This window comes from Cheilinus undulatus, linkage group 15, assembly GCF_018320785.1.
Source record: "Cheilinus undulatus linkage group 15, ASM1832078v1, whole genome shotgun sequence".
NCBI classification, from domain to species: domain Eukaryota; kingdom Metazoa; phylum Chordata; class Actinopteri; order Labriformes; family Labridae; genus Cheilinus; species Cheilinus undulatus.
Genome location: NC_054879.1, coordinates 25,089,533 through 25,113,907, shown reverse-complemented (window position 1 = coordinate 25,113,907; position 24,375 = coordinate 25,089,533). Strand labels below are relative to the sequence as shown.

At 38.3% G+C, this 24,375-nt stretch overlaps 2 protein-coding genes across 2 annotated transcripts in view; one reads left to right on the top strand and one right to left on the bottom strand.

The window, feature by feature from the left end:
* The window catches only part of fer1l6 (fer-1 like family member 6), a 34,135-nt gene extending 20,234 nt beyond the window's left edge, over positions 1 to 13,901 (top strand). Inside the window, exons 32-46 of the mRNA XM_041807633.1 lie at positions 2,733 to 2,777; positions 4,571 to 4,671; positions 5,002 to 5,130; positions 5,230 to 5,370; positions 6,913 to 7,040; positions 7,229 to 7,399; positions 7,577 to 7,731; positions 8,951 to 9,093; positions 9,322 to 9,410; positions 10,009 to 10,107; positions 10,273 to 10,393; positions 10,726 to 10,846; positions 10,935 to 11,092; positions 12,038 to 12,138; positions 13,707 to 13,901. Of these exons, the coding sequence (XP_041663567.1) occupies positions 2,733 to 2,777; positions 4,571 to 4,671; positions 5,002 to 5,130; positions 5,230 to 5,370; positions 6,913 to 7,040; positions 7,229 to 7,399; positions 7,577 to 7,731; positions 8,951 to 9,093; positions 9,322 to 9,410; positions 10,009 to 10,107; positions 10,273 to 10,393; positions 10,726 to 10,846; positions 10,935 to 11,092; positions 12,038 to 12,138; positions 13,707 to 13,887 (1,883 nt within the window). The 3' untranslated portion in view covers positions 13,888 to 13,901. The remainder of the gene's footprint in view (positions 1 to 2,732; positions 2,778 to 4,570; positions 4,672 to 5,001; positions 5,131 to 5,229; positions 5,371 to 6,912; positions 7,041 to 7,228; positions 7,400 to 7,576; positions 7,732 to 8,950; positions 9,094 to 9,321; positions 9,411 to 10,008; positions 10,108 to 10,272; positions 10,394 to 10,725; positions 10,847 to 10,934; positions 11,093 to 12,037; positions 12,139 to 13,706) is intronic.
* A 119-nt stretch (positions 13,902 to 14,020) lies between these two features.
* On the bottom strand, positions 14,021 to 23,143 carry si:ch211-67e16.4. The gene is made up of 10 exons (XM_041807634.1): positions 22,895 to 23,143; positions 20,516 to 21,009; positions 20,221 to 20,364; positions 19,483 to 19,718; positions 19,008 to 19,142; positions 18,120 to 18,207; positions 17,644 to 17,849; positions 16,755 to 16,841; positions 15,858 to 15,927; positions 14,021 to 15,541 (listed from the first exon to the last, which is right to left on the bottom strand). Exons 2-10 carry the CDS (start codon positions 20,952 to 20,954, stop codon positions 15,285 to 15,287), a joined length of 1,662 nt encoding a protein of 553 aa, XP_041663568.1. The 5' UTR covers positions 20,955 to 21,009; positions 22,895 to 23,143; the 3' UTR covers positions 14,021 to 15,284.
* Between the last annotated feature and the right edge of the window lie 1,232 nt (positions 23,144 to 24,375).

Here is a 24,375-nt window from a genome sequence, read left to right as displayed (position 1 = left end):
CCAACTCGTCTCATTGACCGGGCGTGTGTCCTACAAAGTCTACAAACTCCAAAACTTTGAATAAGTTACTCATGTCTGCCATCTCCCGGTGTAAAGTGGTAATCTAAATAACTAACAAACAAACAAACAAACAAACAAACCCATCCGATCCCATAACCTCCTTGGCGGAGGTAATAAAGATTTCAGGGATTTAGCTTTTATAAAACATTCTTTTTTATACTAAAACTGTCCATAAACTGACACATACTAGTGCATCTCAAAAAATTAGAATATCATGAAAAAGTTCAATATTTTTGTCACTTGTTTCTGAAAGTGAAACTCATATATATATATATTTCTTGAAATTTTGATAATTATGGCTTACAGATGAGAAAACCCAAAATTCAATGTCTCAGAAAATTAGAATATCACATAAGGTCGATTAAGAAAGGATGTTTTAATCAGAAATGTCAGTCTTCTGTAAAGTATGTTTATTTCTATGCACTCAATACTTGATTGGGCCTCCTTTTGCACGAATTACTGCATCAGTGCAGCTTGGCATGGAGGCGATCAGCCTGTGGCACTGCTCAGGTGTAATGGAAGCCAAGGTTGCTTTGATAGCAGCCTTCAGGTCATCTGCATTGTTGTATCTGGTGTCTCTCATCTTCCTCTTAACAATATCCCATAGAGGGTGTCAATGGCTGTCTTCTGGACATCTGTCAAGTCTGCAGTCTTCCCCATGGTTGTGTAGCCTACTGACCCAGACTTAGAGATCATTTGAAGGCTCAGGAAACCTTTGCAGGTGTTTTGAGTTAATTAGCTGATTTAGGTGTGACACCATGACTTTCCAATATTGACCTTTTTCACAATATTCTAATTTTTTGAGACACTGAATTTTGGGTTTTCTTATCTAAAAGCCATAATCATCAACATTTAAGAAATAAAGGCCTGAAATACTTCACTCTATGTGTGCTGAGTCTATATGATATATGGGTTTCACTTTCTGAAATGAGTGACAAAAAATATTGAACTTTTTCATGATATTCTAATTTTTTGAGATGCACTAGTACAGGTGCAAAACTAACTGCATGCAGATGGAAAAGTCAGAGAAGGATGTGAGAATGAGATGAACATTGCACAAGTTAGCATTGCTTGTAATCTAGTGCTTTGAAATGATTAACTTTGAATATTCAACTTCAGTGACTATAGACTGTGTTCTGCAGAGCAGCTTTTCAGGTGACTTAAACGGCTAAAGAATTGGCCCAGAAACAAATTCAGAATGAAAGCATTTAGTGTTAGTGGCTAATTATACTAATTATTTTTCCACTGACCAAAAATTTCAAGAGTACCTGGATGCAGCCTAGGACCTCCACTTCACACCAGAAGATGGAAAATTGCCGCCATATCTTGTCTTCTTACACCCAAAGTCATTTGAACTGAACGTCTTCCTTGTTGTTTTCTGCATGTCGCCACCATATTAATATAGGCAAGTCCATCACATTAGGAAATACAAGTACTAGACAAAATATACGCGAGTTTTCAGCTTAACAAGCACAGCAATATTAAATTTATTTTAATTAATCAATTTATGATCCAAATTCACGTATCACCGAGCACAGAGCACATTAATGTGTTGTAACCGCTGAGCTTGTGAGTCTGAAAACTCACGTATTTTTCGTCTACTTGTATTTCCTTATGTGGTGGACTTTTCTGTATTAATATGGTGGCAACACACAAAGAAAACAACGAAGAAGACGTTCAGTTCAAGTGACCCATATTAGATGAGATATGGCAGCGCTTGTCCGACTTCTGGTATGCTGCATCCTTGTCCCTCTCAAAAATTTGAGAGCACTCAATGAAAACACTCCTTTAGTGCACCCATACACAAGACTTCAGAGCAACATATCAAGATGTTTCTGCCATGGGTTCCATGAATCTTAGTAAAAAAGCAGCCCAGAATTCATGAAGCAAGAGCAAGAGAAAAGGAAAGAAAGAGCATGTGCACCATTGTGCACAGATGGAGGAGGGAAAAAAAGAAAACTTTATTTGATTCTCTGTTCTTATAACTCAGTTTACCAGTGAATTGTGTGAACGACAAAAATCACTTTCAGCTCCAATGTAATAAATGCTTTGTGCTTTTAGAGTTTTCTGACTCAGAAAAATAAGCTTTTTTTCTTGAGGAACTGAATGAACTGTGTGCAGAGGTGTCTGCTCTGTTTGCTGGCAGGTGATTGGTCTGAACTTTTCTTGTAAAATGTGTTCTTTTTTTTTTAATGTTAGTAATACTGTATGCCACATGGAAATTGAGGAAGGTTTTATTGTATTTTTAAAAAATGGATACTCGTGGCTGTAGTGAAAAAAAAAAAACCTTAGTAGCTGGTGGGGACCAACTGCTGAACCTAAGAAAGAATATATATATTGGCAAATATTTGCCAGATGCAAGTACATACATGGACTACATTATCGTCGGGATCTGCAGACTTGCAGGATTTGTAATCAAGCCACTGTTTGCAAAGAACTTTCCCATTTTAAACCATTTGGGTTTTTTTCTTTTGCAACAGCAGCTTCAACAAGAGCAGTTCCTGCAAATGTTATCATTACAAATCCTACAGAAAATCTCAAATGAATGCCTCGTTCACCGCTGATATTTTTAATTTGGATGTGTTATAAATGTTGAAATTGAAGTGGAGTGAAGAAGAGTTATCCCTCAGTCGTCTCCACGATCCAAACACACAGATTTTTGTACGTTGCAGCGTCAGCGTACAGTGGCTTGCTCTGCGCTGGAATAGACTCACTGGGTAAGACATGCAGCTAAAAACAGGGTGTCACTGAGGGACAAAAAGTATTTTCTTTGGCTGTTTTAGTCTCTTCAAATGCCTTGGGGAGGAAATCTGCTTTTCCAACCCCTCTTGACTCTGGGAACTGGCTGTAATATATTTTGTGTTGCAAACTTCAAGATGCATGTAGGGAAATTATTTTTATGGCGTAGTAATGTGCTGCATGATTATGTGATTTTGTCCCTGCATGGTCTGCATTAAATCTCCCAGTTTCTGCTTCTTTTGCACACGCTCAGCAGTGGACAAAATGGTGAAGCCAGCTGTACTGGGTGTACAGTTATTGAAGTGATATGAATGATTTTCTCCATAAAATGAAATTATTTTAGGTAATTTATCCTGAAATAAACAACTCTGAGATTATGTTTAAAAACAAACACCACTTAAAGGCTTCAAAATGACACTCATTATTTAAATTACTTCAAAGTGAACTACTGGTAGTTTGCTGATATATATACACACACTACATTGCCAAAAGTATTCACTCACCTGCCTTGATTTGCATATGAACTTAAGTGCCATCCCATTCTTAAAAGAAACCCTGCATGATCAGGCAAGTTCATCTTGTTGGATAGATATTTGTATCTCTCAAGTGTATATTGAATTAAAAAACTCACAAGATATCTGCATTTTGAGCAAATTTGAGCTTATAAACTCACCAGGAGGCCGCCATGTTTTTGTCCGTGCTGGTAGTGTGACGTCTCAGCCTTCGCTCTGATTCATCCCAAAGTTGTTCTATCGGGTTGAAGTCAGGACTCTGTGCAGGCCAGTCAAGTTCATCCACACCAAACTCTCTCATCCATGTCTTTATGGACCTTGCTTTGTGCACTGGTGCACAGTCATGTTGGAACAGGAAGGGGCCATCCCCAAACTGTTCCCACAAAGTTGGGAGCATGGAATTGTCCAAAATCTCTTGGTATGCTGAAGTATTCAGAGTTCCTTTCACTGGAACTAAGGGGCCAAGCCCAGCTCCTGAAAAACAACCCCACACCATAATCCCCCCTCCACCAAACTTTACACTTGGCACAATGCAGTTAGACAAGTACCGTTCTCCTGGCAAGCACCAAACCCAGACTCATCCATCAGATTGCCAGATGGAGAAGCACGATTTGTCACTCCAGAGATCCGGCTCCACTGTTCTGGAGTCCAGTGGCAGCGTGCCTTACACCACTGCATCTGATGTTTTGCATTGTACTTGGTGATGTATGGCTTGGATGCATCTGCTCAGCCATGGAAACCCATTTCATGAAGCTCTCTACGCACTGTTCTTGAGCTAATTTGAAGACCACATGAAGTTTGGAAGTCTTTAGCGATTGACGCTGCAGAAAGTTGGTGACCTCTGCACACTATGTGCCTCAGCACCCGCTGACCCCGCTACGTCATTTTACGTGGCCTACCACTTCATGGCTAAGTTGCTGTCGTTCCAAATTGCTTCCATTTTGTTATAATACCACTGACAGTTGACTGTGGAATATCTAGGAGCTAGGAAATTTCACGACTGGACTTGTAGCTCAGGTAGCATCCTCTCACAGAACCATGCTGGAATTCACTGAGCTCCTGAGAGCGACTCGTTCTTTCACAAATGTTTGTAGAAACAGTCTGCATGCCTAGGTGCTTGATTTTAAACACCTGTGGCCATGGAAGTGATTGAAACACCTGATTTTAATTATATGGATGAGTGAGTGAATACTTTAGTGTATGATTTTTTAGAGTGTTCTAGCTTTGTGACACTAAAATCTGTCTTGTTTTCTCTCCAGTCAGCCAGTCAGAGACTGACAAGAAGAAGAAGCAACAGAAAGGAGGAAAATCTGCCTTGGATGCAAAACTTGGAGTTCCTGCTAAACTTGCCACACTTAAGGTGATGACTTCACAAAAATGGCAATCTTTAACAGCAGAAAAAGTTATTATCAGATTTTATTCTGAATTTACTATAGCTTCTACTACAAAACTGAAGGGACATGCAAAGCAAGTAGTCACTAGTTTATTTTAGTTTAAAAGTTTTTTCTGTGTGCACTTGACTTCTGCAAACTCCTGTTGCACACATTTTGCATACCTCGTGAAGGAGTGATGATGCAGGACTGCCCTTGGTCAAAGTTAATGATCTGTTTCTCATACTTACAGAAAAATGTATTAATAAATGTCATAGAATTGCTGACATGAAAATAACCTCTTAAAAATCTTTCTGCAGTTGTTTAATAAGGAGCTGGAGGCTGAGTTGGGACCTTTTGATGATTGGGTGAAAACATACGAGCTGTTCCGAGGGAAATCCAACGAGGAGGAGGGAACATCTGATGAAAGATTTGTCGGGAAATTTAAGGTGAGACTGTGAAGTTGAGTGTCTTCTATCGGTGCAATATTAGGAACAGATTATAAGAATTATTATAACAAATCTTCTACTCTATGTTTGTCTCTGCAGGGGAGATTCTGTTTGTACAAACTGAATGAAAGTGACGATGAGGACTGGGATGAAGCCGCTGACTCTGGACATTTAAAAGTTAACAGAGGAATCCCTCCAAACAACCAGGTCCAAGTCCTCATACGGGTCTACATCGTCTCTGTATGTATGCAGTAAAAGTTTACGTACAGTATTTGCAGGGTATTTCAGTATACAACAAAAATAAGTATGAAGTACCGTGCCAGTTCCTAAAAAGTTGGGGCGCTGTGTAAAATAATAAAAACAGAATGGAGAGATTGTCAGATCTCATGAACCCATATTTTATTAACAATAGATCATAAACAACAGATCAGATGTTGAAACTGAGACATTTTACCATTTCATGAAAAATTAGCTCGTTTTGAATTTGATGGCAGCAACGCATCTCAGAAAAACAGGGACAGGGCCGTGTTTACCATTGTGTCACACCCTCTCTTCTTTAACAACAGTCTGTAAACATCTGGTAAGTGAGGAGACCAACTGTTGGAGTTTTGAGAGACAAATATTGTCCCATTCTTGTCTGATGTAGGATTCTGGCTGCTCTACAGTCTGAGGCCTTCTTTGCCAGATTTTCAATTTTCTGGTGCTCCAAATGTTTTCTATTGGTGAAAGGTCATGACTCCAGTTCAGCAGACTATCATTGTGGTGACAGACAATGATTTCTGGAAGTGTTCCTGAGCCCATGCAAGGATTTCCAGAACACAGTCATGCCCTTTTTTCAGTCCGGTGGCCCCTGAAGGCCTGTAGATCATTAGCATCCGATACTGACCTTCACCCATGTCCCTAGCTCACAGAGATTTTCCAGATTCTCTGAATCTTTTGATGATATTATGGACTGTAGATGGTGGGATATTAAAAGTCTGCAATTTCACATTAAATAACATTTTTCTGAAATTGTTTCACAATTTTTAGATGCAGTTTTTTTTTTTGTAAATTGGTCAACTTCTGCCCGTCTTTACTTCTGAGGGACTCTGGCTCTCTAAAATGCTCCTTTTATACCCAGTCATGTTACTGACTTGTTGCCAATTAACCTAATTAGTATCAAAATGCTCCTTAGGATGTTTTTCAATCATACCACTTACTTTTCCAGACTTTTGTTGCCCTGTCCTTGTTTTCCTTTTTTTTTTTTTTTAGATATTTTGCTTCCATCACATTCAAAATGTGCTATTATTTTTCAAGAAGTGGTAGGATGTCTCAGTTTCAACATCTTATATGCTCTATCCTGAATGAAATATAGGTTGAAATGAAATTTGATGTCCGTTTTTATTTATACTTTACACAGTGCCCCAACTTTTCTGGAATTTGGGTTGTAAAAGAAAACATAAAATCATACATGATTTGCAAAGCTATGCTTCATTGTTTTTGTGTCTGTGCTATTTAATTATTTCTCTTTATTCAGTGTTAAAAGAAACAGAAAATGGCTGACTTTTGAACAGTCTTGTCATATTTTCAGTCATCTAGAGCTTTAGTATTTAAGCTGAACAACGCTCCTTTACAACCATATTACCAGCAGCATTGCAATGTTTGTTGGAATCCAGAATATATTCACCAGGAGAACTAGGCTAAGTTTTTAAATGAACTTTGAACTATTAATCCTCTTGTATGAGACCACACAGCTGTTCTTTATTTCTACATAGTATTTAGTGTTTCCTCTTCTGTCTCTAGGCCTCTAACCTGCACCCAGCTGATCCTGATGGTAAAGCGGACCCTTACGTTGTTCTTCGTCTGGGCAAGCATGAAATCAAGGATAGAGACAACTACATCCCCAAACAGCTCAATCCTGTGTTTGGCAGGTACACAACCACTCAAAGCTTATTTTTTATCTTTCGTTGATGTTTATAGCCTGGATCAGACCTGTTTAGGCTTCCCTTCCCTTCATTGTTATGATGTTCTCGTCCTCTGTGAAGCACATTGAACTACCATGGTGCTTAAATGCTCCATTCAAATACATTTGATTTTCTTTCTCATTCTTTCTTTCTAGATCTTTTGAGATTCAGGCTTCATTTCCTAAAGAGTCTCTGCTGTCAGTGCTGATCTATGACTACGACTTGGTAGGAGGGGACGACCTGATAGGAGAGACTCGCATTGATCTGGAGAACCGCTTCTACAGCCGCCACAGAGCCACCTGTGGACTCCCCACTGAGTACAGCCTGTAAGTCAGGCTGTTTGCCATCTAATACCAACACAAGGGGAATAAATGTATTCAATTCAAAGAGGAAGAGGAGAGACTCTCTTTTAGAGAAACATTTCAAAATATACCATTGAATTATACATTTGCCAATTAATTGTTAAAACAACTGACTATGCCTCTTCTGTGTGTGTGTATTAGTGAAGGTTATAACGCCTGGAGGGACTGTTTGAAGCCGTCAGAGCTGCTAGCTAAGCTGTGTAAAGAGAACTGCGTGGACGGTCCTCATTTCAGACCAGGACGAATCATTGTGGCTGATAAAGTTTTCACTGGGAAGACGCTCTTCATGGATGAAGGTAACCACTCAGTGACAATATCAGCTCAGATTTTCCCCACAACAGGTTTACCAGTAAGGTGTGAGTTAAACACAGACACTGTGACGACTGATGTCAGAGGAGTTTCCTTTGAAGTCAGATCTAGTGTCTCAATTTTACACTTCAAATTTCCACAGGCAGCAACACAACCTCTCTCTCAGTCTCACACAGTCACACATCACCAGCAAACACAACTAACAGCTAAAAAAGAACTAATATTGTGTAGCAAGTGGCGGACCATTTCCTGCTCCTTTATTTTCTTTGGTATAGAGAAGGCACATCAAACAGTACAATACAATACAACGCAATATGACACATTACACTATGACACAATGTGATACAGTACAATTCAATGAGATAAGATGTGACACAATTCCACATATTACTGATTAGATTTGATAAGTTTCGATTTGATAAGATGATAAATTTGATGTTATATGATATGACACAATTTGGTACAATTTGATTTGGCACGATTAGATTCAATATGAAATGATTCAATACAATATGATATGACATAAAATGATACAATATCATATGAGGCGTCTGATAGGGTAAGATATGAAAGGATTCCACATAACACAGAATTGTTTATTATGAATAGATATAATTAATGCAATACAATTCAATGTGGTTCAGTACAATCCAATATGATAGAATATGACACAATATGATACGAAATCATAAATACAATATGATAGATATGATATGATACAATAAAGTATTATGATATTGTAGCTATAGATGATATTAGATACAATATTGCAGAGTGATTTGATACGATATAATGTGATACGATTTAACTTGATACATTATGTCAATGTTAGATATTAGGATAGGATGCAATATGATATTATGATATGGTACGATACAATAAACAACAATATGATACAAACAACTCTTTTAATACCTCAATTTGGTCGTTTTCAGTTTGGCAACAACAAGAGCAAAAAGTGAGTTAAAGGACAATAAAGTACACAACATCTAACACTTGTAAAACACAGTAACTGCCTCATGAGAACGGGATAAAATTAGGCACAGCATGGCTACATCAAAGCATTTCACCAGGCTCTAAAGGAAATCAATGAAGGAATGTTACAAATCAAATATACAGTGCAGTGTTCCAGCATCAGTCAAATTAATGTGTTCATGTAATAATGAATAATGACTGTGTGACATTAAAGTTTCTGATGTGTCTCAGACCAGCCGGTGGAGAATTATGAACATCTGTCTCTGAAGGTCCTTCACCGCTGGTCAGAGATTCCTGCTGTGGGATGTAAACTGATACCTGAACACATCGAGACCAGGACACTGTACCACAAGGCTCGGCCCGGCATGGACCAGGTACTCCATACATCGGACAAAGAGATCCATAGATAGAATAGATAGACTGCAATAATGACAAGTCATACTACTGCTGTTGGCCTGTACTGTTATCCTATTAATAAGGAAAGAACATTTACGGTGTCCAAAGTAAAGTAAAATACAATTTTGTATGTCATACAGTTTGCTTGTTGTGACGCATACTATTAAACCTCTTTTGCGATTTGCCTTGTGACTGTGTTTGTATAGGGTCAGGTCCAGATGTGGGTAGACATGTTTCCCATGGACTTGCCTCATCCAGGACCTTCAGCAGATATTTCACCTCGAAAACCGAAAGGGTAAAAGCTCTCTCCTTGATACCATCTTGATTTCATATCAATAGCTCCAGTTAAACAGCTGCAAAATACAAATACATACTTGAAATCATCTGGAGGCATTTTACCTCCTTTATTTGGCTTGGAATATCTTAGGAACAGACCACATCTGGCCATGAAAATGCCCCCTTAGTTAATCATCCAATTATTTGCCTGTGATAATGGAGATGTCCTGCATAAAATGGTTGTATTTTCTAAATGGTAAATGATATAATTTTGTATCAATCAAAGTTGAAAGTCTACATTTCAGTCACATTTTGGGTATTTTCTTTCATACCCATTCTGGTGGTAAATAGAAGCAAAATGATCAAAACTGTGTCGCTCACCAAATATTTGACATACATATACTTGATACAGATACCCTGTATAATGTTACTGCAAAATTTATTTTAAAAACAGGCAACTAATTTGAAAAAGCTTGTACATAAATTAAAAAAAAACTTTAACAAATGCTAGGTTTGTAAGGATAAAAGTCTTAAAAGAAATATAAAATCTAAGGAGAATTTAGACATCTTTTGGAGTTTTAAATCTCAAAACTGAAACCTACATGGTTTCTGCTCAGGTACGAGTTGCGAATCATCATCTGGAACACAGAAGACGTGATCCTGGAGGATAGCAACTTCCTGACCGGTCAACAGTCCAGTGACATCTACATCAAGGGGTAAATGTGAATATAAAACTGTCCTTTTGGTGCAAACTCAGATATTTGTATCAGGATCTCATCTAGTTTGCCTACTCAAAAAACATGCATTCTCTACTAAAGAAACAAGTAGAAATAGAGGTAGATCTCTTGATAAATGCTGCTTTCTTTAACTTCTCTCTTCAGCTGGTTGAAAGGTTTGGAGGATGACCGACAGGAGACAGACGTCCACTACAACTCTCTGACTGGAGAAGGAAACTTCAACTGGCGTTTTGTCTTCCCCTTCTTCTATATGCCTGCTGAGAAGGTACTGACTTTAGGATACACCTCAAACCCTGCTCAAATAAGGGTGATCTTAAAAGTTTTAAAAATTTGGCTGATGTTATGTGGTGTTTCTGTCAACATGTATTGGATTTATGAAATGAAGCTTTATGAAAACAGGCCAAACTAGAACTACCACCTGGTGGTTTTATACCTGTCATAAGGGACAATGCCAGATGGAGGAGGTTGAGTTGTGGGTCAAGAAAAGGAAGGGTTGGGATGGTTTTTGACCAGATTAGAGAAGACTAGCTTGTGTTTCTTGGAATTTGAATTGCAACATGATAATTGTTTATATACTTGTTAACTCCTCTCTTTCAGGTTGTGGTGGTGCAGAAAAGAGAGCACATTTTCTCCTTGGATAAAACCGAACAGAAACTCCCTGCCATCCTCATCATGCAGGTCTGGGACTTTGAGACGCTCTCCTCAGACGACTTTCTTGGTGTGTGATTTGTGTTAACACTTCTTCACATGTATCTGCAGCCCTGTGTTTTCTACATACAGTATTTGAAGTGTCTGATTTCCTGCAGGTACGGTGGAGTTGGACCTGCATGGTTTCCCTCGGGGGGCAAAGACGGCCAAGGTGTGTAAGCTAGACATGTTGACAGACGGGACGGAGAAAATCTCCATCTTCCAGCAGAAGAGAGCAAGAGGCTGGTGGCCTTTCAGCAAGTCTGGAGAGCTGACGGTGAGCACACATACACTGTAAAACCCAGTTAGTAAACCTTTGTTTAAAAAAATTATCCACAGCAATTGCCTTAAAAACTAGGTAGAAGAACTTTCTGACTTCAGTTAAGTAAACTTGATATTGAGTGTGACCTTTTGAGTGTCAAATGCCAAAAGACATTCGAGGAAAACTGCAGATTAAGGGATGATTGTCAAATCATTTAAGCACAATGACAAAAAAATAAGTGATTGAGTACTTTTTACTTAAAACTAAAGATATGTTCAATCAACTCAGAAAATAGAGCTGAAATTCAGGATCTTCAAGTTAACACATTGTTTGAACAACCTTCAAATGCTTGGCTTTTCAGTGTCAGACAGTTGTGTGGTTTCTTGAGTATTGTAATTGGATGCATGGTTTCTTCTCTCTACTACTTTTTCATAAACAGCCAAAGCAGAAAAACAGAAGTTTGTCAAGCTCTGCCCACATATGTGGAAAGATGAATGCATTTTTTAGGATTTGAACAATATTATAGAGCTGCAGACTTATTATAATCAGAGCAAATATGCAATTCTAGGCATTATAACACTTCAGCCTTACTTTATGATTTCAAAAACATAAGTGGAGCTCCACAAAAGTTAAAATCACAGAAATTGATAGACTGATCAAGCTCAGATGGCTCAGTGAATTTTTTTCTTCTTTTTCTGCTTGAGTGTTGCTTAAACAAGGTTACTCCCACCTACTGGACAATGGAGTGAATCAGCAAATTGGCAGCCCAGCCCCCAGATGTTACTTGTTCACTTTGAGTTGACTTCACCTTCATCCTGCAGTAAAACATTACCAGAGAAATCCTAGTTATAGGACATACACTTTATAATCAAGTAAAGCTGGTTTTGTGTGAGTCTGGATAGCTGTTGGGGTTTATTTTGTACTGGATTGTCAGACATTGTTTTGCTTTTGATCCATCAGGGGAAAGTGGAGGCAGAGTTCCATCTTGTGACACATGAGGAGGCGGAGAAAAATCCAGTTGGGAAAGCAAGAAAAGAGCCGGAGCCGCTGCCAAAACCAAAGTAAGAACAGAAGAACTAGGTGACATTTTATTTTTAACAAATCAAAGGGTTGGGTTTGCTCAATGGTGACACTTTAGCAGGCTTCATTCTTAGCCTGCTGAATTGTTTTCTTAAATTGATAAATAACAGGGCCTCTTAAGCTGGAGGTTTGTATAATGTTCTCCTAATAAGCATAGAGAAATACCCCTTTTATGCCCATATAAGGGTTTGACTGCAGGGTAGTGTGCAAACACAGAAGGCACACAGGTGTGAGGGGAGAAGAAACAAAAATATTGGTAATATTCAAATTAGGATAAACTGTAAAAACAACCACAGTACTTTGAAATACTTCTGAAGTGGGTTTAGTGCTGCTCCAAATGACACCAAAGGAGAAAGATTTAATTCTATTTTCAGCAACTCTGGTGGATAGAAAATATAACTCCAAACATATTAAATAGATGAAATCACTGGCTCAGACAAGTGAATTTATAAGAAATGCCATGCATCATGCTGTAAAAAGAAAATGATGCATTCAGGATGGATTGAAAAACATCTACTTGTTGTGGGTGGGGGTCTTGTCTTTAGTGCATAGTTTGATTTAAATATACATTTGTTTTAAAATGATGGAACATCATTGAAACACATACCCATGTATGAAGATAGATTTTTATTGATAATTTCAATTGGTAAACTGATTTTTTGATTAATTTTTTTGATAGACTTCTACTTTATTTTATTCTTACATATTACTTATTTAAAACACAAGTGTCACACGATATAACTACGTTTGCAGTCATAATTTTTCGTGTAAGTTTAAACACTACAAGTTTTAATTAATACCTGACAATATTTAAACATGCACTTTTGCATATTGTTTAGACACATAAAGGGTTAAATAATTAATAAAAGAAATCAAAGTTATGGCTCACTGGTAGTCGAGTGGTTGGTGCACGCGCCATGTGCGCATGTGACCAGGGTTCGAATCCAGCCTGTGGCACTATTTCCTGTGTCTCTCCCTGCTCTCTTCCGTTTCCGACACTATCCACTGTCTTATCAAATAAAGGCAAAATGGCCAGAAATAAATCTTAAAAAAAAAAAGACATCAGAGTTAGAAGTAAACATTCTATTTTATTGTCATTCCTCATCGATCATTTTGAGTGCTGATGTGTGCAAAACTGAACATTTAGTCCTCTCATAACAGCACTCTAATGTATGTCAGTGTTCTTAATATTTTGTTCTTTGCTGAAAACTTTTGGTGAATGAGGGCTATTGCTCTGAGCCATTAGCACCCTATGTGTGGCAATCAAAATATTTTTGAAATCTGCATAAGTCTTTTCAGAAGAGCTGCCGAGACCCAGTCACTTTAATGTTTGTGGTCTTAGCCTAAATCCTGCACAATGACAAGAATTAAAAGCCAGGAAAGTTCCTTATGAAGACCTTTGTAAAATTTGACTCTTTTTATAAATTAAGAAAGCAGGATGTTATTTACTTTTTTTATTTCTAATCCTAAAAAGTGTTGACAGAGAAGTTTCTACTGTTGGCCAAAGGCAGGCTTCTCTTTTTACAAATCTTTTTTATTTCTCCCTCAGTCGTCCAGATACCTCCTTCTCCTGGTTTGTTAATCCATTCAAGTGTTTCTTCCACCTCATCTGGAAAAACTACAAGAAGTACATCATCATCGGCCTCATTCTGCTCATTATTGCGTCATTCCTCACTCTGCTCTTCTACACAATGCCTGGAGCCATTTCTCAGAAGATCATCAGTGGATAACACGGACAAAAACTGTACATGCTGTAGATTTAGAAATTTGTGCCTGGAAACACAGGGATCTCTATTTCTGCATCCAGTTTGAATTAATTAACAAACATAGTGTTCTTAAATCCAAATTAACAGGACCCCATTTGGATCTGTCAGCCATGTTTTTATTCAGTGAGTTGAACCACACAATGAAAGCATCTTTGTTGTGAATGTTTCTGCAAGTTGGTGATATTTTCATGCACAGACATTTCAGTAACATTAACCGTTATTAACCTCAACAAACTTCTAGGTATCTGATCAGTTTACAAAGCACAGAGGTGGCATAAATTGGCAAGAGGCTGTACTCTAAGATGCAAACTCAATTGAGAAGCATTTTGTGAATGCACTGCACACAAAGGATGATCCTAAAACAAATATATTATCAGCCTATCCTGCATGCTTTAATATTAAAGCTATCTTTAGAATATCCAAATTAAATAAGCTGCTAAAATGACCTGCAGCAATTTTTTCTCTGAATAATCATTGAAAATGTACATGCATGTACACTTTGTCTTTCAGTCTTAGACTAACAGGAACACTCCTCAGGTAACATCATTTTGAGCTCCTAAATCCAGGTACAGGTGAGCATATTATACTCATTTTAACCCTACTTGGAAAAAAAAAACCAAAAAAAAAAAACAAGTAACCAGTCCCTTCAGGATCCTTTTTTTGGAGATTGTTGCCGCCTCAAACACTTGATTTCAAGTTGGCTTTTATAAATCTGCACTGCAAGTTGTGCCAGTTTGACTCTTTCTGTGTGGTGCATTACACATCAAAAATGAAACCCACAGTGACATCTTTAGGTCAACGCTTATTTCCAACATTTGAAAGACGGTCTGACTAATGATGAGAATTTGTCCATTTGGCAACATGTTTCATGAAAACCACATAAAATTCACTTTCAAATACACTAAAAGCACACATGTAAGGAATGATACATGTTTTAAAGGTGTCTACTTACACATTTAAATACAGTGAAGCTTAAAAATGACATGAATTCTAACATTTGGTTAATAAGTGATTCTGTATTTGGATGCATCACATTTGGTAAAATTTTGGTATTTCAGTGCTTTATATTTTGTGTAACTGATGTAAAATTTGGATAAAGAGTTCTTAAAACTAGTGATTTTTTGTCTGTATATACTGTTAAAGATCTTGTGCCTTAAAGTTTTATCACTATGGAGTGAAATATTTTAATCTCTGCTCAATAAATAACATCAAACATGCAGGGTGTCCTGTTTTGTGATCAATTCTCTGCAAATCAGACAAATATTTTATAAACAAACTGTTAGATTAGCCCAGCTCCATTTTGATGGCTGGAATTATAACCTACAGACCATTTTTACACTCTTGTCCTTAAATCTCTGGTTTTAAATGCGGCACTGGATGATATCTGAGTCTAAAAGAGACATTTCCTGCTGTGAAAAGCTGGCCTGCGGGTAGGAAGAGGAGGAAGATGATGATGTGACGGTTTGCTGATGAAGAGTCATACTGGAGCTGTTTGGGTGCAGAGATGAGGAGGAGGAGGTGGAGGGTATGAAGGGCAGCGTGTTGGACATGTTGTTGAGGAAGCTGCCAGGCTGAGGCAGCGATGAAGTCTGTCTCTGCTGACCGCTAGAGGACGAAGCTGAAACATGACATGATTTAATTTTTACAAATGCTTTATCAACAATTTTCATTGGACTCAGTCTAACAAAAAATTAATAAAGACAATATAGGACTTGTCAGATGAGGAAATAAATTATACAGCTATTATGACCAGATTACAAAAAACAATCAAAACAGGTTTCATCATTTTGACTTAAAAACACAAACAATAACAACCACAATCGCTGGATCCGTTACAGATCAAGGAGCGTCTGTATGTTGACCAATAATCCACATTCACTTCAGAGGAGTGAAACATGAAAAACAACATTAAATTTAGTTGAGACTTCTCTTACCTCTGAGCTGCTGCTCCTGATTGTTGATGGGAAACCCAGTTTGAGACACGCCGACAGCGCCACCCTCAGCCTAAAAGAGAGCAAAACAAATACGGCTCAGTTTTTGCAGGAGGAAGTCACCGATACCCAAGTCCTCAGACTGATGAAGGTCTGTGGGTTGAAGCTTGTTAATTATTCAAACTACACCATGTAGAGGATACCATCCAATTAGGTCGTGAATTGACCTGTGACCTTACAGAGGACTATCAGCTCTTACTTAAGGTTTCACACACTGACAGCTAGAGCTGCAGTCAAGACCAAACCAAAGCCAGCTTACACTGTGAGATTTTCAGCAGATTCAGGCACAAATTTTGAGTTGCTTAACTCACTTGGAAGTCTAGGTGACTTTCAGTCTAATGTCTAGTGTGTTGTTTGTCATGCTGTGTACACGGGGACACTGGCCCCAGCCTGACCACAGCCCAACCAGCTGCTCCTGCGGATGGATTTCTGGCATGTTTGATATTTTGGTACCAAGACTGAACTCACTTCCAAAGTGAGAGAGCACATTCTTCAACTTTGAGACCTTCTTTTCCTTTGTAAACTGTTGTACAGCATCTTAAACCACCCTGAAAACAGCTGAAATGCCTCTTTAAGGCATCTTCCTTATAATAAATGAAATAAAATAGCAGGAAATAAGCCAACAGACCAACAGAACTACCACTGATATTTATTATTAAGCCAATAGATATGTTGGTGATGTTATTTATGTGGGGAGAGACATCCTCAGTAAAATCAAGGCATTTACAGACTTTTTATGGCCTTAATTTCAGAAGTTTATGAAGACTTTTCAAGGATTTGAAGGAACCCTGAATAAAATTTATTCCAAACAAGAGCATGGCTTTGTAAGTTTTCACCTACCTGAATCTGGTTCAAACCGGCCTGGAGTTTCCTTTTCGCCCTCCATCTGGCGACCCTCAGCCTGGTCTTTTCTCTACGCTCTCGCACCTTCAACAAAAAAAAGTCAGACAGATTAGTAAAAGGGGCTACATGTATATGTAACTTTTAGAAAAAATCAGTGTAGCTACACCGCCAGGCAGTAGGCAAACTACGACAGTATTGTGTTACTTGTCCACAACGGTGCACTCCTTGCACATGATTGGGCCTCTGGTTTATCAGCTGATACACACTCAGACCAAGGTGATTTACTGGCACCATGTATACAGAGGAGGTAAGTGAAATAACAAAATAAAACACCAAATGAGCAACATGATGTTAGTGTTATTTGCATAGCATCTTCGTAAGCAAGCTAACGTAATTTCGCATACATTTTATAGAAGATAAAACACTACATTGTATTTCATGGTCTGAAGTCATGCCCTACCTTTTCTTCAGAAAGACGGCATTCTCTGGATCAGTATTTATCCCAAGCACAGAGCAAAGCTCCCTCCATTTCTCAAATGCTCCACTGATATTTACCCTTTATTTCCCCCTGTGTAGGTCAAGCTCTCGTTTAGCTTGACGGGCTTCAGCAGATAAAACTATCTTGTTTTTTTATGTGAAGGCTGACTTTGTGTTGATGTTTCGGTTGAGCTAGCTGGTCATTTACTCGCGGAAGCAGCCTTTTCCATTGTAAGGAAGAAACAAGGAAGAAAGAAAGAGCCTCGTTCTTCACATCAGGATAAAGTGCGCGCCAATATAACTCAAAAATGGGAAGTGTGAAAGCAGAAAAGTTACATATAGGCCCTTTAATATATATATATATAATTGTAAAAGTACGTGAAGTCTGTCTTCCCTTTTGTCAACTCACCAGATCTGCCAGCAGAGGCTGAGGCAGCATTTTCTCCAACTCTCGCCGTCTGCTCTGGTTTATCCGGCGGAGCTCGTTCCTGCGGAGTTTGTATTCCTCATAAAGGGTGAGGTCATTGGTCCAGGTAGGATCCACCTGGTGAGAAGGGTTGATGGGCTGTAATGATGCCACTGAAGGCAGAGAAGCTGCTGGCTGAGGCATCACATCTGAAAGTAAAGATATAGGAAGGGTTGCAGATGTTTGATTTTTTAATGATTAAAAAATACTATACAATCTAAATATTTGATCTCTAAGATATTAGTTAGATACAACAAATCTGTATTTATAACAGAAATAAGACTCTTTGGTGAAAGAGGAATAAGCAGAAGAAATGCATCATTGTAATAAAAACAAATTAACTGTTCAGCCTTTAAAATCAGGAAAGCAGCTAAAACTCTGCAGAATGTTCTGGCATATTTCAACACAGATGTACTCACATGAGCTTGTTCCAGCTGTGCTGAAGGCTGCGGGGGGGTTTCTCTGGTTTTCTTGATGCTCTGACCACTCTGCCACAGGGGGTTTAGCCTAAAGGACAGAAAGAGGACCAATTACCAAGCATAAAACTGAACACCTTACCAAATATGCTAAATACTATCACGACTATAAAAGTAGAGATTGGCCAGTTTTACTATCAGCTAAGCTATAAAATGCCATAGTTATTTAAATGCAAATGCTCAGCAACACTTTGTTCTTGTTCTCATTTGTACTATATTTTTATGCTAATTTGCCCCTGGATTTTGTGCAGATCAGCTTAAAATTGAAAGCTAAAAGCAATATTCCAATCACTACTTTACACCTACAAGATCAATAAAGTTGATTGTTTGCTTTTATGGAATATAAAACTTTAGACAGATTAAAAATCAATTCAATCAACTTATTACTACAAGTTCAGTCTCCCCTTGGCTTATTCAAGTATTTTCAAAATTCCCTTGTTTAGAAAAGTTTAAGACAATATTAAAACAAAGAATGTTCCCATGACTTTATGCAATGATGTTAAATCAATGACCCATATTAATCAGAACCATGAAATTGTAAATAACTGACTTTATCTGTACCATTAAAACATCTAATTATTGCATCTTTAATTATAGCTGTTTGACTTTTAAACCTGAAAGAAAATCAAATAACTAGAGTCAATTTACCACTGAAAATAAGAAAAAATAACTAGTTCTGTCCTCTTCTAACTGGCAAAACTACCCTTGTTTGATAAAGTGTAAAACTGTAACAACAAAGAATTCACTTTGCTAATGATAAAGCAAAGCATAAATAATGTGCAGAGACTGCAGAATTGATCAGTTTATACAAGATATTTATCCAAAATGTACCTCTGATTCAGGAGGAAGACTCTGATGCAACTGACAGTCCAGCAGCAGGGCAGCTGTTACCTCCTGCTCCTCCTCTGGCTCCTCTTTGATACAGATCACATCCTGCTCCTTCTGCTGCTGGGGTTCATGCTTCATCTGCAATACAACAAGGGGTTCAGGAAGGACCTCAGTGATATCTCCATCAATCTATGACAGACTGGAAATAAGGGGCGAGAAAATGTGAGACGACAAGCACTAAATAGCCAAGGTGTCAGGAATCAATTCTGCTGACAGTGCATGGAGGACTTTAGTCTCTATATGAAGGTGTCAGCTCTGTCAAACATGAAACAGGCACCCAAAACATTCTTATATAATTGCTTAAAAGTGTTTTTATGACAACACAACTGGAGTCATGGAGAAAGAATTTAAGATCTGACATTTGGTCCTTCTGTGGTACTTTCACACTAATTCAGAGGCTCTGTTGTTGTCATGTTACCTGTGTAGCAGCAGAGGGCAGAGTGGAGCTGTCAGCCTGGGTGGATCCATCTGGAGACAAGGAGCCTTCACCTGACAGCTTCTCTGAGTCCTGATTTAGAGTCTGACTATGAGAAGCATCAATGATGCCAGCATCCATGGCTTCTGCTTGTGGCTCCACAGTGATAGCCCACTCACACTCCTCCTGGTCGTCATCCTGACTCTGAGTTGGGTCTTGCTCAATGGCACCAAACAAAACTGCACAAACAAAGATGTATTGGGTCAGGCTCAAACTTTTTTAGGTAGATAAAAATAGAAACAAGCAAGCTAAAGTAAGTATCCAAACTACCAGTACAGTTAAGTGAACTATGGATGCACGTCATCAGCCAAGCTACCAATAATATTATCAATTGACCTGGCTTTTTTTGCAAAACCTTGTCTCTTTCCTGCTACACTGTCTTGTCCAAATTTGGTCCACTGTCTGTTTCTTTTTTTCAGCTTAACAATACAAAAGTTCATTTAGAAGGTCCTAACTTTATTTCAGTGGCAACAAAGGAGATGCTGTTGGTGACTAAACCATGGCTAGCTGTACTTTTTTAGGGCAATTGCTTGAACTATTAAGGATTTATTTCTGTTAAAATACAAACAATAAGATTAAATCAAGTATCTAATAAGAAAGAGATACAAGTTAGAGGCAGTGAAAGGGCACTAAAGTAAAGAAACACAAACTTTCAGTCATCTGGAACCCTTGGCTCTGTACCTGTGCTGCTGTCCACACATTCTGCTCCTGTGTTCACAGGAAGCAAAGCAGGAAGAAGTGGATCAGACGGTTCAGAGCTGGCAACGTCTGACTGACTGTGGACTCTGACATTGCGCCTCCTCTTGGTATGTGGAGAGGTGAACTCTGGGATTTCATACAAAAAAAAGACAGATTTATTGTACAAGTCAACAAAGTTGTGTTGTGCATGGGGAAAATGTTACTCCTGACTATGCTGAAATTGTTACTTCTGAGCCTTAAGAAGGCAATCTCACATTGTTGGAAAAAAGGGACTTACCTTGATTGTTTCTTGTCAGTGACCCTTCACTGGCCCTGACCTGTGTCGAGCATGATGGAGAGGTTTCTGTAGATGACACACCTGCACCACCCCGCTGTGTCTGAATATATGTTGGCGGATGAATACGGACCAGATTGGATGCAGAGGCTCTCTGCTGCAGCTCCTCCTCCACCCCCTGCCTGTAGTACTTCAGCTTCAGCTCGGTGTAGCGCAGCTTGGATCGAATGTTGTCGTTCTCCTTCTCTTTGAGGGACTTTTCCCTCTGCAACACTGCAATGTCCCTCTTCATCTGAGCCACTTGGCTTTTCAGCTCCTCAAATTTGACTCCAACCACTTTGAGCATCTCAGCCAGCACCGTCTCCACTGCTCCGTTCACTGCTTGTTCTACCACAGTGCCCATCTGGCCTCGAATTAGCGACACAGCGATGCTGATATCCATTTTGGGAAAATTTCTAACCCCAAAGCAGCAGATGAAGGCTCCTTAAAAACTGTACCTGTAGGAGAGATTAAATTGAGAGTCATTCAGGGGTAAGGGGCAACTAGCTTAGAAGAGGCCATACAGCTAGAGGCCTTAAATCCCCCTACTCTTTAAATGGTTTTCCTCTTGTTAACTACCTCAAAAACTTTAATCAGTGCTTTAATAGACAACAAGAATGTCCTGAAAGTATCACCCATGATGACACCACTCAGCAGCTCATCTCCTCCACCTCCTTCATTACAGGAGGAGCCCAAGCCTCTCAACAGCCACCCACCTCTGCTGCCTGCCCTCACAGACAAGCGACAAATCTCACAATGACGGAGAAATATTTTAACAGGACACTCCCGATACAGACCTGAAAAGCAATTAAACTGGACTCTACCTCAAAGCACTGATCTGATCTTCTGTTTATAGTATTTACCAAAAACTTCAACACTTAATAGAAGACATGCCACATTCCATCCTGCTTTAAGACCTCTGCTATCATACCCCTCACCCCTAAAAGCAATTAGTGAAATGTTGACCCATTATTGACAGCAATGGAGATATCAGAGTGTTACGGTGGTATCGCTGTAAAGAAGAAACTGTAGGGGTTCTCACAGTGAATTCCTGAAACAGCATCATAACGAAGCTTGAGACACCATGAGACTTTCATTTTGATTAATGCAATAGAGTTTGGCATAGCAGGAGATCCAATTCTCACCTCTGTAATGCCTCTGTTACCTCAAAAGCTGCAGAATCAATATGAAAGTACCAAGAAATAAAAACAGTAACTCTTCTTTACAGTGCTGTTGAGGAATCCAACAAAAAAAGGTTAAAATAACAATGCAGAGCATCAGGGTTCACTATTCTTTTGCCTACAGCAACATAGTGGTAGATGCATGGGTCATACACCATTTTGATGGCGGTGCAAACAAACCGCAGCACCTCTGTTCACATCACAGGAAAGATCCAAATCACACTCCAGTGTCATGCAATTTCTGGGGAAGTGGTGTGATGCAGGTACCTGGGAAAATTACCATTTTATGAAAAATGAAGACAGGACCTCTAGATATTTGTTTTCCAAGTTCCTGAGCCACAAAAAGGAACATATGGGACGAATATCAAGAGCAAAGACTCCTTCACTGAAACGCTGGGAAACATTAAGGCTGGAGCACAGACCTTTTGAAGACAGAAGTTTATCTGCATAAAATGGCATCAGATCATACAATAAATTTAAGTTTAGGTTCTAAATGTACTTGTTTGTCTCTATCTGAATTGCTTTCCATTGAATCACCTATTTTACTTTATATTACGCATATATTCTTACGTCTGTGAGCGTATTTCCTAATGTTTATTCCCTGTTACAAAGCAGGCCAAACATACAATATGTAGACTGACACGCTCCTGTCCAGGACTCGGGGACTTCAATACCAGTATTTGGGGTTCCTGTCTTAATATTCCACAAAATGGTAGTTGTGGTGTTTCCTGGAACTTTCTGGGTTTATTTAATGTTTCCAATTTCTCCGTGCATGGAGATTGCTATTTTTATATACCATGACCTTCCCAGGCTTTCGATGACCATTTGAACCCTGCTGCTGCCACTATTAACGCGTACACGTAAGTAACACAATATTAGGCAACGTGTCGACATAAATGTCGAACTCTATTAGATTCAGTATGATATTAGATCGAGTATTAGATCAAAAGCAAGTCTTTATGAGCAGCTGAATATCCTGAATCTGGTAGTCGAACAAATATAAGTTCATAAAACGGGGATCTTCTGGTCTTCCAGTACCACTCGGCGTATGCTATAATTAGAAACAACAACATAACGGTGATTAACGAGCTAGTGTTCAAATTTATCTTTCAGTAGTTTTATAAAAGGTAAGCCTGTGTTTACTAACGCGAAGTTCACTCACCGTTCCTTCTTGTGTCGGTTAGCTAGCTTTTGCTAGCTTGGCTACTGCGAAGCCTCGATCGTTTGCTGACCTTTAGAGCGAAAATTAAAAAAATAGAACTAGACAGATCTCCCTTCTCAATGACTGTTATATGTCATGTATTCATTTAGAAGCACTCTCATTACTAACAGGAGAGTAAAGAGGTTCAATTCTAAAACTGAAATCTGAAAAGGAAGAGCTGAATGGCAGTACTGTTTTCCATAACAACAAAAACGCTAACATCACAGGAGAGAACTACTTCCGGGGCGGAACACAAAGATCGTCTATTCGAACGCTAGTATGTCTGCGTGTAAAACGACAAAGCAATTAATGGAAAGTGTAGTAAGCCTATTGAATTTAAGATATGTTTTATATAGGCCAGTGTTTTACTATCATAACAGCTTCTTTGAAAATCTTAAGAAAATAGGAGTTATTGACGAAGAAAATGAAGTTTAAAAGTTTGCTTTTTCCATTCGTTTTTTTCCCCATTTAATTTAGACTTTTCCAATTTTACTTTTTGCTAGTGTCATTTTGAGAGAGATTTTTACATTTTTAATGTTCTATGTATCTAATTTGATTATGTTTTTAAATATTTTGCCTGAATTTTGTTTTTCTTCGTTTTACCACTGGTTTTAGGTCGTGTATTTATCTTTTTTTTTTTGTCAATATCTAATATACTGGTAAGTACAATTACACACACAACGAATCTGACTTGGTGTTTGGGGAAAACAAATAACAAAGAAGAATAAACACATTGAGAGGCTAATAAAATATTGAGGGACCAAAGACCTTAACAGATTATTATACAAAAATAGAGTGGCAAAAAAAAAAAATGCTGTGTAAACATCGCAAAATTATGTACAAAGGTGCAAAAGAAGAAATTGTTCAGAAGCTCTTGCATGCTGTTATACATTTATGGTGCAATATTTTTCATTGTGAAGTTGTAAACAGAAGAAAATATGGTATTATGGCATAATTATCATGTGTCATTTTTATCAGAAAGTGTGTATTAAAAACTTCTTGCCATTCTAAAAAATAACATTTGATTAAAGAGTGAAAAGAAACCATAAATGATGGGAAAGATGTCTGTCAGTGAGCTTGTAAATGTGGAAATAAACTGACCAACCAAATATTTAAGCCGTTTATTTATAATTTAATTAAATGTAAGTTTTGTAACTACACAATACAATTTCAGGTGGTGCTCAGCATGTCGTGGAACCTCTTTGTTTCATGACTGCAGGTCACAAAAATACCAGAAAATCTAATTTTGGTAAGAGTTGAACTTCTTTTTTTGTTTTTTGAAGGCAAAAGTTTGCCCTTGATCACAACAAAAGTTGATTGAACTTTCTACCATATAAGGCCAGTCTACTTCATTTCTATTACACAATATTCACAGAAATTTAATAATTCCATTTGGCAATGGAAAAGGGAAATGCTTTCTTTTATACAGTCTGGTTCTAGTT

Bases quoted from the DNA above. Each gene is read 5' to 3' on its own strand.
- si:ch211-67e16.4 (XM_041807634.1), bottom strand. From the start codon at position 20,954: ATGGATATCAGCATCGCTGTGTCGCTAATTCGAGGCCAGATGGGCACT. The intron at 18,208-19,007 runs GTACATTTTGGA...TCTGTCCTTTAG, and splicing joins GTCTTCCTCCTGAATCAGAG to GCTAAACCCCCTGTGGCAGA. The intron at 15,928-16,754 runs GTAGGTGAAAAC...GCTCTCTTTTAG, and splicing joins CCGGTTTGAACCAGATTCAG to GCTGAGGGTGGCGCTGTCGG.